Below are 13,405 nucleotides of genomic sequence, written 5' to 3' on the forward strand. Positions count from 1 at the left end.
TAAGAAAATGTATCAGTTTTTACACAAGATACTCTGAATTACTTCTTTATTCTATTACTGATGCATTATTATATCTAACAATGCTCTGATTTACTTGTTCATTAAGTTTGATTAAGTTCCCATCCAATAGTATAATTAGATTTAGGATGAAAAATTCTTAATTAAATGAAAAGAGAAGAAATAAAATTGACTAGTTCATAATTGGAATGCTTATTACCTCTTTGTTGGGAGCCTGTGTTTCATCTTCTGTCCAACTAAAAGTTGAGTATTTGTTCTGCAACAGAGACAGTTTGTAGTTGAAATAACACACAAATATTCTAGCTAAACTATTATCAAAAGGGCATGCATTTTATATAACTTTGAAATCACAAATGTTTTTCTGGGTGAAATTACATATACTATGCTGCAGTGCTAAGCCTATTACAAAACATGCTATATTTGCACAATTGACTCTGTTATCAAATAGATATATATGGCTGCAAATTAGCGCTCTAAATTGAATACAAAGACAACAAAAAATCACTGCAATGAATTCACGCCCAGAAGTTCCTTCAAGTCACCTTAAATGATGCTCGTGCGAACAATGACATCCCATCTTCCAGTTTTCCAGACACCAGGCCCATTGTGAGAGGGGACCAAGCCATTAGACCCACTCCTGAAAATTAAACATTAAAATGTCATTATTTATAAAGCACTTTAACACATAAATGGTTAGTCAATGAGTGAGACTTAAAAGGGGCAAATGAATGTGATCTGAAAAATAGCCAAAGCAAGCTGATGCCACATTTAATAGGCAAAATTAAGAGGGAAAAAAATAATTTTGCTCATAACTTGCCCTTGCATTGATCGCCATTGAAAACATTAATGATTTATATAAATGGAAAGCTAATTCTGAATGGATTAGGTTGTTCACATCATTTCTTTAGCAGTGTGTTGTAAATTGATCCACAATATTGGAAAATGATTAGCAAAAAATCCTCCAAGCTACCTCATTTCTGTTAGGTTGAAATTTGAATTCTAGCCTTAAAGGCACAAATCAGCCAAATATTACCAATGATACCTTAATTTATAAAAGTGAGAATTTCCCACAAACCATGGTATATAACTTTTGAAGACATAATAAAACACAGTAACTAAGTACTTGTACTTCTATATGAAACACGCCTATTATTTCACCCAAGCTTTTGGTTGGGTTATAGCATGACATCAAGTGAAAAAATACTGGAGGGGCCAGGCATATATGGTGCCATGGTGTAGTAGGGAGGGGGAGGATGCCATTCACCAGTGAGTGGTGAAGGGAGAAGAATAGAAGGAAGGGTTTGGGAATTCCTGTGCCTGCTTGGTTTGAAGTGAGGGGTCCCATATCCTTCAAGGGACATGTCCCACTATACTGGGGCCCGCGGTTTACATTACCCTGGGATGGGGGGGTGGAAGCTGTAAAAAACGATTATAATTATGCATATCAATTTTTCAGAAATGCTCTTTAATTTCACATTGGTCCAAGACTTCAAGCCCGAGCTCCCTATCTTCATGGTGAAGAATTTTTGGAAGAAAATTATAAGAGCCCTTTTATTTGAAAAGATATTAGATGAAAAGTGATGTGGGAAATGCCCTTTCAAAATGTCTTCATGATCATTCACTCTTTCCCTAAATTAACCCAATGCATGCTTCCAGATCTCCACACTCATTTGAACATCCTGCATCACCCATTTTTTCAACTTAGCCCTTTGTATGACCTATGAAACTTTTACATTTGACCATAAATGAAATGCAACCTTGGATTCATGAATTTGTCATTTTATTCCAAGGAGTCCTCAGAATGTTATGGTGGTTTGACATTATGTTCTTGAGACCTTATCTTATGTTTAAACTATGGTTAACATGTTAGTTGATGGCAATTTTATACTGCTTCCTTAACACTGCCATAAATTTGTCAAGTATTTTCTGTATAAATTTGATTTTTGTAAAATCTTCCTATCAGGTTATTCAAATGACCATTGCTGATGGCTATTTGAGTGTTTCCCATTTTTTTCATTCACATATGATATTGGAATGGTTTTTAATCAGTGAAGTAATGAGTAAAACACTACATGGTATTTGCTAAATATGGTGTCTGAAGGAAGTGTGAATGGTTTGTTATACGGCTGTTTTTATAAATAATCAGAGTTCTATGTTCCATTATTCACTCTTGCAGTGTTTAAGCTACAGGATAAAATATTAACAGATGTATCTTGTCCTAATGCTTATCTGATAATGCAGTGAAACCTAAGATGAGATAGAAATATATATGCAGAAATATCAAGTTACTTAAATACTACATAATTAAGAAGTTCCACAAAGTTATGCCAAACATAACTAAGTTTTTCTAACAAAGCAATTCAGAATTAGTTAATTATTGCTACTGTTACAGCTGCAAACTTAAAGATTAACTGGAATAATCAGAACTAACAATAAGAACCAAAATAACATTGTCTCCAAAAAACAGAAGAACCAGTCCATCACTAAATACTTTAGTTCTCCAAGTGAACGGGTCATGGGAGTGAGTGCAATATTCTTCAATATGTGTATGTCTACCACAATATCCTAAGTCAAATTCAACAATTCAATTTAAATAGTCAAATTTAACAATTCAGGGCAATAAGGTGGGTTGATTTTCTTTCCCTAAATTTCCCTGAAAGATCCATCAGCCAGAAAAATCACACAGGTTCAATGTAATAGCAAGGTTTGTCAAAGGTACCACTTAACACCAAACTCTGAGCCGTCCAATCAATACTACTCAAGCTAACATCTTCAACATCTTGGCAATCACACTGCATGTCTGGGTTATTAGGTATAAGCCTTAAATTAAACTTGACTGAGGGATTATGAATATTGCTAGAGGTTACTTCAAATTGGAATTCTGTTCACTGAGAGCTATTTAGTAAGTAGCCACAAAAACATTTACATGGTTGAATAAACATGTATGTGCAGAAAGGATGATTCTGATTAAGTCAGCAATGACTAATTGCTCTTTAGCCACTGGTATGCTTTTTATGAAAAATTAAGAGGAGCTCAAGACCGCACTTTTCAAAACATCATAGCATTCTGTAGAAACCTTAAAATCAAACTATTAAATTGAAATTAAATTTAAAATACTTCGCCTTTCCACATAAACCACTTTTATTACGACCTAGGTTTCGTTATGGTTTTACATCATCAGGTAAAAATACAAGTCAAACACAGTATATATAGTTCTGGATGGAGTGGAACTATATATGCTGTGTTTGACTTGTATTTTTACCTGATGATGTAAAACCATAACGAAACCTAGGTTGTAATAAAAGTGGTTTATGTGGAAAGGCAAAGTATTTTAAATTTAATTTCAATATGAAGAATTTCCACCAAGTGATACCAGAAACTGTTTCATTTATCAAACTATTAAAGTTAAATTTTAGTTTTCTAAAACTTCATTATAAAAGATACAGAAAAGTTTCATGAAAATTACAGTAAAAAGTGTTAAATTCTAATTTAATATGCTATCAGAATTCTTTCAATCATTTGGGTTTTGATAAGTATATGCTGTTGCACCTAAAAAATGACAGATGAAAAGTATGACTACCAGGATTCTTTGATAAAATGAATATGTGATGATAGCTGATCACTTGCCAATTTTATTGTAGAGCTCTGGCATGTAGAGTTCAGTCTTTTCACGGCAGAACATGTGGTACTCAGCCTGCTCACAGATGGGCGTCACACAGTTGAACTGTCGACAGTTGGTGTATGCTTCCATCACCTCAACTGGTGTCCACCTGGCGGTGCCCCAGTACATTGCCCAACCCTGACTGATGACATGGTTCATTGCCCGAACAACTTCTGTCACATCAGAAAAAAAATGAGTTTAGAACATAAAAGAAAGCAATAACACTCTGCAACTCCACTTAACAATTGTCTTAATTTTTCATGGTGGCCTATGTTTCATAGTGGTGCACTGCCTCTACTTTGTCCAGCAATATATAGTGGCATGAGGGGGGACGGGTCAGCCACTGGGTCATGCATCGAGAGGTGCTGAGGGAGCTGAGGGGTACGTCAGGGCTGGAGGTGCAAATACTGGTCTCCTACTTGTTTTATGGGAGGTTGGGGGTATGTGGAGAGATGGTGTGTGCTTATTGCACAAAGGAAAACTGTGAGGAGCCTTCAACAACATCCACCATGAAGAAAAAATGAATGAATTGAAGAGGATCCTGGAAAATTATCAAATTTGCCAAAACTAAGGCAAGTTCACTTTGGGCTAAGAAGTCCAAAGTAAGCTTGAGTGCCACTCAGTCAGTGGAAAAAACAATTTGCTGATGTAGTGAAGGGCTGCGATGCAGATACACGGTCAGCTGAAGAGATTAATGCCACTGAAAGTGATAACTTCAATATAGTTCAAAACAGTTGGAGAAGAAGAAGTCCTCTGATTGTTTGAGCAGCAAGCAATGATTTGTCAGTCCGAGGGGTCTCACGGAATATACACGTGCATGCATGGAATTTTTGCATCAACACTACTGCCAAAGATATAAAAAATTATGTTAAAGAAAAGTTGAATAACAATAAATTATGCAATAAAGTTAACATGGCAGAAGTGGAACAATTGTGTGAAAAAAGTGGAAAAGTGTGGAAAGTGACAAAAGAACTGTATGCATCTTTTAAGATTAGCATTGATAAGGATTTAAAGGTCATCATTTTAGACCCTTCTTTATGGCCAAAAAACATGTTGGTGAATAATTATATTTTTTCTGCAGCTTCACCCTGCACAAAGACAGAGTCAACAAAAGTCACTTCAATCATGATATGCTCTTGATTTTTTCAATGACTCAAAAATAAAGTAAGCAAACTTAAAGTATATCTGCAAGGTTTGGACTGCACTTTTTCTATGCCTATCTGATCATTGGATGAGTCAGGAAGAAAAAAGTTCCATTAATATTTGTGAATTTTACTGTGTATCTTTTTTTTGTTGCAAACTAAGTTTAAAAATGGTGGTGTTGCTATTTTCCCAAATGAAAATTTGGCTTTGGATGCATATGAGATTAAGGCACCCTATACTGATGAATTATGTTTTGTAACTGGAAATGCATTCATTACAAATTTGTTTTGCTTGGGGGTGTATCGCTCTCTCTCTAGTGATATAAAATTGTTTACAGAAAATCTGGATCAAGTATTGAAATTATTGTATCTTCCAGAGAGAACCTATATTCTAACGTAAGACTTTTCTTTTGAACTCTTTCCAAAAATCAGAGCTTTGCAATACTTTTGCCTTTAGGGCTTGAAAATGCTAATTTTAGAGCCTACTAGAATGACAAGTACATCCATAACGCAAATTGACAATGTAATTGTTAATTACAATCCTATCAAATGTGTTTGAGCTGTGCCCAACCATTATATTCTGGCAACTTCATTAGCCTTGGGTAGCCTGAATTAACTTCAGGTTGATAAACAGGCAGGTTTATTTCCAAAAAGGTTTATTCTAGGCACAATATTGAGATTTTAATTAATGCATTAATGGTTCAACAGACTGGTGAGTGATATATTCATGTTAATAATATGTTTTTTAAATTACACACTATTTGGTTCCTGCATGACAGTGTGTCCCTAGAGGCATTCAAACTCTTGTAATATTCTAATGTGTTCTCCAGGGAATTATGTAGTATAGTGTGGCAGTTCATTTGTTGACATAGCGGTTCATTTGTTTGTGCGATTCAGGGATGTGCCACGAGGTGTCACCCTAGGCACGACCCACGAGGAGGCATTTTGACCCACGCGGAACCAGTCACGCCTCAACCCTCGCCGAGCGTTCATCCCTCTTGTGCACGTTACGCCCATGGCATATATCTTACCGCGTTGACCTTGGTCTTTTATCCACAGCACTCAGAATAAATCTGCTGTTCATTCAAACGCTTTATATGTGCTTTATTAGTATTTCCTAGCAACGCCTGCGCTAAAATAATTTCCAGCACCCCCACATATAGTATTCTGGTAATCATTTGTGAGCATGTCGCACAGAATTTTGTTAAAAAACGTTATAAGATACTTAGTGCTGCTTATATGACACCACAGAGGCCCTTATTCAAATAATTTTATATGTTCTTACCATTCCATCCATGTCCCTGTTTTCATCAAAAATAATATCAATCTCTTTCACATAAGTAGTGATATTCACTTCTATTCAACTAAAAATCATCACAACATCCACACAAGTTACCATAAATCAGCAATTTCATTCAAAAACCCAATGGAAGTGGGGGCAAGAATTCATAAAAAATTACCACACTCAATTAAAACAAGTGATAAATGTATTTAGTTTCAAAGTGAAACTCAGGAAACATCTTCTAATTAAGTATTGTTATTGATTGAATGACTTTTTAAATGACAAACAGTTATAATGTATTGTGTTTTTTAAACACACTTTAATGTATACCCTCTTTATTTAAGCACATTCACATTGTCAAAATTTATCTGTATTTTGTACCTTTCTCTGTGTATGACCACACCCACTCCTCTATGACTGTCAATCCAGTAAAAGTAATCACCACTGTCCATTCATCTTGCCTCACACAGTGTTAAAACATCCATATTTCCTCTCCGTCTTTCTTGTCTTATACCAAAAGAAAATATTTAATGAAAAAATGCTAAAACTTTTTCACAAGTTTTGCTCAACAAATTTCCTTGGAAGCAACACTGCTAAATATATACATATCCTCCAAGAAAGCAAGTTTTTTTCCATTGACTATATGATCAACTCACTTCATCGCCATCTCATTTAGCAGCATTTCATATTTTGGTGTTCTAAACTTTTCTACCATGCTACTTTGTTCACAATTACTCATGCCATCAATCATATCATATTAATTTATGAGTCACCTCATTCATGTTCTACATTTCCAATGAACACTAATAATTCCCCTGTAGATTTTATAACCAAAATATTGAAAATTTAAATGCATGATAACTCACCCTCCATTGGACACATGGGGTCTGCTCTGTGGACAATGACAACATCTATGTATCCAAGTTGCAAGCGTGCTAATGATGCTCTCACTGATTCAATCACATGTTTTCTGGACAGTCCTCTCTCCTCTGACCTGGAACCAGAGAAATTGGAAATGCTTGAACAGTACAATTATAGCCCTGAATAGCTTTTATGAAATAATTATCATTTTTTCCAGAAAATTGTAATGCTTGATAATCTGTTTTGGATCGTTGGAGAAGGTGAAAATATATATTTCAAAGTGCTATTTCTTTGTAATCATTGATGTAATTATAATAATTTATTGGTCATGAAGTTGGCATACAATAGACTTAGATATTACACATATCAGCACAACAGACATATACACAAAGCAGCACTTCAGGCATGCATCACAGCAGAAAATTATATCTTGACCTTAGGTGCTCAGCAGGGATTAACGTACTAAGTTTTCTAGGTATATATAATGCATTGGACAATCTTCTGCTCATAGCACTGATATGTGAACTCCAGCTCAGCTTAGAGCCAAGATGGAATCCTAATAATTTTACCAAGTTATCTTCTTTAGGTATATTTTTGGGTTCCATATTAGAGTTCTTATTTTCTCTAAATTTAGTTTGAAACCAATTACCTTAAAACACTCAGTGGCAAAAATTAAGATGGTATGAATCATATCTGTTGATTCATGTAGATAAGGTTGCATCATCTCATATAGGATGGAAGTGGTTGCAATATTAGAAAAGGGGTCATTAGCAAAAATTAAATTGGACCAAAAACTGAGCCCTAAGAGAAACCATATTGAATGGGGAGCATGGGAGATAGCCCAAATTCTCTTTTACCACACATGATAAACATCCTGAACATCCTGATAGGCAGATTTAAATTAAGGCAAGTTCTGCTACAGTTTTCCATAATATTTTAGTTTATCTAAAAGAACAGGTTGTTAAATACAATCAAAAGCCTTAGTTAAGTTGCATAATGTCAAGAAAAGTTTGGACTTCTCATCAAAAGTATTAAATATGACACTGGTAACAAGACCTTAAACCTGAGTTGCAGTTTTAACCAGGTTGAGTTGAGCTGAGGTGCAGGAATAACCAGGGATATTTTCACTGTGGTGTTCCACAGAATAATATTTCAGGTTAATATATTTATGAAATTTAACCTCTCCAATGACACTCAGCAAGGTTTATTATTATTATTAGGTATCCTACCGGTTAAGTCAGGTTTTTGGATCGACACAGCTACTCAATAAATATTTTGGGACTCCTAAATAAAAATAATCCATCATCCTACTCTACATCAGCTCCCTCTTCATCTCCGAGTACTTTCTTCCTCCCTTCATCCCATCCAACATCCCTATCCTGTTCCTTCCCTTTCCTCGTTTGCCTAACATTCTCCCCTCAATTACAATCTTCAACATCCCGCTGCAGGTCAATACCCCCTTCATCCACTTTTCCTGCCTCCATAGGATTTCTCTCAACAAACCCCTCTCTTCGCCCACCATACCAAGTACTTCCTCATTTGTTTTCTTCTCTGTCCATTTCACCTTCTCCATTCTTCTCCACACCCACATTTCAAAAGCCTCCGAACTACTTCTATCATGTAGGACTTCACTTTCTCCCGGCGGATGATGGCAGTGAACTCTTCTCGGGATTTCAGCCGGGTAATCTCCTCCATCGCTGCCTGGTGTCTTCACCGAGGATTTCAGCTTGGCGAAAGTTGGAATTACTCCTTCATCCCGGCATCTCAAGAGAAAGGCGAGACTGCAAATTAGTGTCGCCCTCTCCCTCAGTTTTGCAGCCAGTTCCTGAGTGCTGCGGTAGATTTCCTCCCCGTAGAGGCTGGTTATGTAGGACTTCACTTTCTCCCGGCAGACCCCGCCGGACTGAAATTTCCTGGCGTCTACAGCATACCATGCGAGTGTGGCGAAGAGTATATCGGTGAGACGGGAAGAACGATCGAGACCCGAATTAAAGAACATAAGCGTCATCTCCGACTCTACCAACCATCAAAATCGGCGGTGGCGGAGCATGCCATCGATTGCGACCACGCGATACGCTGGGAAGAAACTAAAATAAAATGCTCCACCATTCCAAAGGCTACTGGGACCGCCTCACCAAGGAGGCAATTGAAATACGGCTCTCTGAGAAAAACTTTAACAGAGACGAGGGTTTCAGCCTAAGCAGGACATGGAACCCGATCCTGAAAATGGCGGAAAAACGTGCTCGGCCTCCGCCAATCAGAAGGGACCCAACATGGCCACCGAGGATATATAAACCGGCACCTACAGACTGGCATCATAGGCCCTGATGACGATTGAAAAGGATTTCATCGAAACGTCGGCCGCGATGGAGATGGAGGAGATTACCCGGATGAAATCCCGAGAATAATTCACTACTATCATCCTGCTTCAGTGACCACGTTTCCGTGCATAGCTACGCTCCATATCAAAGTCTTTTCTTAATATCCTTACTCAACAACCCTTTCATCACCTCCCTCCTCCTTGTGAAAGCCTCTTTGCCTAGTGCAATTCTTCTCCTTACGTCCCAACTACTTTGACCGTGTTGGTCCAAAACACTTCTGAGATACGTAAACTGTTCTGCCTGCTCCAGTGTTTGCCCTCCTATTTAAATGTGTAGCTTAGCGTTTTTCTTCCTAGAAAATCGCATTGCCTTTGTTTAATTAATATTGATTCTCTTCCCATAACTGTCGCACTGAATTTCCAATTCACTCAGCAATGCTTGCAACCCCTTGGCTGACTGACAAACTAAAGCTTGGTCATCAGCAAAGCCAACTGATTTTAGGAATTCCCTGCCCACTTTTATTCCAACCTCCAGTTCTTCCCATGCCTCTTTAATCATTTCCTCTACATACAGGTTGAACAGCCACGGTGATAATGGGCAACCCTGCCTTACACCTCTTCCTAATATGATGTAGCCTTTATCTTTTTCCAAATCTATATATATAAAGGAGAGTGTTTGTTTGTATGTATGTAATTTGTTTACATTTTTGCTGTCATAGAAACAGCATTTTTCCAACTGTGCCAGCAGGATACTTTTGCAAGAACACTATTGTATTCAGAATTGCCGAGATATTTTACGTGGAATACATCAAGGAAAGTCTTTTGTAGAAGAAAAATGGGCAACTTTGATCCTGAGAATAATATTTATTCATGTGACGCATTGGGCCGAGTCTACACAGTCCATCCTAACAACGCCGAATGTTATTTTTTAAGAATGCATCTACATTAGAGGACCTCGCTCATTTGCAGAATTAAGAACGGTAAACGGAGAAATATGTGAGACATTCAGAGAAGCTTGCCAGAATTTAGGGTTGCTAGAAGGAGATCAACACTGGGATGACTCATTGCGAGAGGCCAGTTTGATTTCTCTTCCAGGACAAATCCGAATTTTGTTTGCCATCATAATAACCTCCTGTAATCCATCTAACCCAAAAACAATATGGGAAAAATATAAAGAATCAATGAGTGAGGATATACTGGCTAAAGTTCGAAGTGAAAATCCTACATTGGATATTACGTTTAACTCCGACATTTTTAATAAAACTTTGATTTTTTTTGAGGAAAATTGTATCACCATGGTTAACAAGACTTTAGTGGAACTCGGTCTTTTTGCACCTGTACAAGATCAACAGGGTGTATTTTATCCAGATTATATACGTGAAACTAGCTACAATGTTTTAGACTTAGAAGCATACATCGCGGATAAAAAGCCACTTCTCAATGAAGATCAGAAATTCGCGTACGAAACAATAATGGATCAAGTAGATAAACAAGAAGGAGGTATCATTTTTCTTGATGCTGCTGGTGGCACGGGAAAAACATTTTTAATTAATTTAGTTCTCGCTGAAATCAGGGTTCATGGAGAAATTGCTCTAGCCGTTGCATCTTCAGGTATTGCAGCGACATTAATGGAAGGAGGAAGAACAGCCCACTCTGCCCTTAAGTTGCCACTTAATATTTCCCGACAAGAAAATCCCACATGTCATGTAAATAAAACAAGCGGCCAGGCACAAGTTCTTATAGAATGTAAATTGATAGTATGGGATGAGTGTACGATGGCTCATAAAAAATCTCTTGAGGCCCTCAACGCAACACTTCAAGATCTTAGAGGAAACTGCAGTTTAATGGGAGGAGCTCTGGTACTCCTGTGTGGAGACTTCCGTCAAACTCTGCCTGTCATTCCAAAATCGACTCCAGCCGATGAAATTTATGCCTGTTTAAAACATTCTGTTCTATGGAATCATGTCCAAGAAATTAGCCTTAAACAAAACATACGAATCCTCTTAAGAGATGGGAATGCTCAAAATTTTGCAAATAAACTTTTGGAGATTGGAGAAGATAGATTAGTTATTGAAGCATCTGGTATGATAAAATTGTCATCAGATTTATGTGTATCGGTGAAAACTGTCCGCGATATGATACAAGCAGTCTATCCTAACGTTAATCAAAATTATAAAAATTTAGAATGGTTTCGAGAAAGAGCCATTCTTGCTCCTAAGAACGATGATGTTAATGAAATTAACAAGGAGATACTAGCCATGCTGCCAGGAGACGTGATTGAATATAAATCGGTTGATACCGCAGTGGATGCTGACGAAGCCGTCAATTATCCAACGGAATTCCTAAATTCACTTGATCCAGCTGGATTGCCACAACATCGCCTTATACTTAAAGTAGGATCTCCAATCATTTTATTGCGAAATTTAGATCCACCAAAACTCTGCAATGGGACAAGATTGTGTGTGACAAAATTAATGAAAAATATAATCCAGGCAGTCATTTTAACTGGAAAAGGAAAAGGTGAAATAATTTTTATTCCACGGATACCTCTAATCCCAACTGATCTTCCCTTCAACTTTAAAAGATTACAGTTTCCAGTCCGGCTAAATTTTTCAATTACCATTAATAAATCACAGGGACAGTCTTCAAAGTTTTGTGGTGTTGATCTAAGATCGCCATGTTTTAGCCACGGGCAACTTTATGTTGCTTGCTCCAGAGTAGGTTCGCCTAAAAATGTATATATTCTTTCTCCTGGATATGAAACAAAAAATGTAGTTTATAAACAGGTGTTAAATAAAAAAGATTCTTAAATTTGTATGAAGTAGTGTATTATTGTACTTTATAATTCGTTGTTTTTATTTATGTAGTATATTTATATTATTGTTTCTCCCTAACCCGTGCAAAGCCGGGTATTCAGCTAGTAGGAACTAAATCTGATCTTAAAAAGCCTCCTCACATGATGTAGCCTTTACCTTTTTCGGAATAGGGACTAAATCTAATCTTACAAAGTTTTCTGGCCAGATTCCTTCCTCATAGATACTACGACTCAGACCATATAGCCCCTTCCTCCCACATTAGCCTAAACAATTCAGTAGTTCCACAGGAATGTTATCCACCCCCATGGTCTTATTTAGCTTCATCTCCCTTAATGCCCTTTCTATCTCATTGTCGAGTATGCCTGGACCTAAGTTATCTTTATCTGCGTCCTGTTCCTTCTCTATGGCTAACTTTGTTGGTCTAAGTTCTTTACCATTAAGTTCCTCCATATATTCCTTCCCTCTCTCTTAGATCTTTCCTATTTAACTATTATCTTACCCACCTTATCTCTAACTATTAGCATTGATGTCCATTTCTTACTTCCCGATAAAGATTTAACTTTGCTGTACAGTGCACCAATTTCACCCTTCCTCTGCCAACTTTCCATATCCTCACACCGCGTTTTCTACCGCCTCCTTTGCCCTATTTGTAGCCAACCTAAATTTATTGTTTAATTCTTTGTACTTTATTTTGCCTAACTCTATATTTACATTCTTCCATTTTCCCCGCTCATCCATCTTTGTAATCACCTCATCCGTGATCCATATTTTCCTAGTCCATTTCTCGTTAACGTTTCCAATAGTGTCTTGTGTGTCTTTAGAAAACCGTTTCTTGATACTTTCCCATTTTTCTTGGAGAGTACTTAGCCCTTTACTATCCTCCATAATTTCCTCTACAGCCTGTGCTACTCATTCCTTTTAATACATATAATGCTTCTACGTTTCATTTTCTAACCCGGTGCCCCTGCCTTATCTTTTTGAAACGAACGCTGCATTTCATTGCAACTAAATTGTGGTCAGAGTCCGCATCTACTCCCAGGAAGCTGTGCGAATTTATCACACTGTTCCTAAACCTGTGTATAACCATAATATAATCTAGCTGATACCTTTCTGAGTTACCTGGCATTTACCATGTATACCTGCGTCTTTTGTGGTGTCTAAACCATGTGTTGGTGATGACTAAGCCGTGTCTCCTGCAGAACTCAACTGCTTTCTCCCCGCGGTCATTCCTTGTGCCTAAACCCTAGTCCCCGACCTCATCACCATCTCTCCCTTCGCCTACCGTCGTATTCCAATCCTCCATCT

The 13,405-nt window shown here is 37.3% G+C and overlaps 1 protein-coding gene across 1 annotated transcript in view; it reads right to left on the reverse strand.

The window, feature by feature from the left end:
- Nucleotides 1-13,405, reverse strand: part of Hk (potassium voltage-gated channel subfamily A regulatory beta subunit hyperkinetic) — a 69,517-nt gene that overhangs the window by 20,043 nt on the left and 36,069 nt on the right. Inside the window, exons 3-6 of the mRNA XM_071598280.1 lie at nucleotides 6,970-7,097; nucleotides 3,646-3,852; nucleotides 561-655; nucleotides 218-274 (exon numbers count right to left, since the gene is read on the reverse strand). Coding sequence (XP_071454381.1) covers nucleotides 218-274; nucleotides 561-655; nucleotides 3,646-3,852; nucleotides 6,970-6,985 — 375 coding nt within the window. The 5' untranslated portion in view covers nucleotides 6,986-7,097. The remainder of the gene's footprint in view (nucleotides 1-217; nucleotides 275-560; nucleotides 656-3,645; nucleotides 3,853-6,969; nucleotides 7,098-13,405) is intronic.

The sequence above is a fragment of the Hetaerina americana genome, unplaced genomic scaffold (assembly GCF_022747635.1).
Source record: "Hetaerina americana unplaced genomic scaffold, ioHetAmer1.1.p SCAF_93, whole genome shotgun sequence".
Taxonomy (NCBI): Eukaryota; Metazoa; Arthropoda; class Insecta; order Odonata; family Calopterygidae; genus Hetaerina; species Hetaerina americana.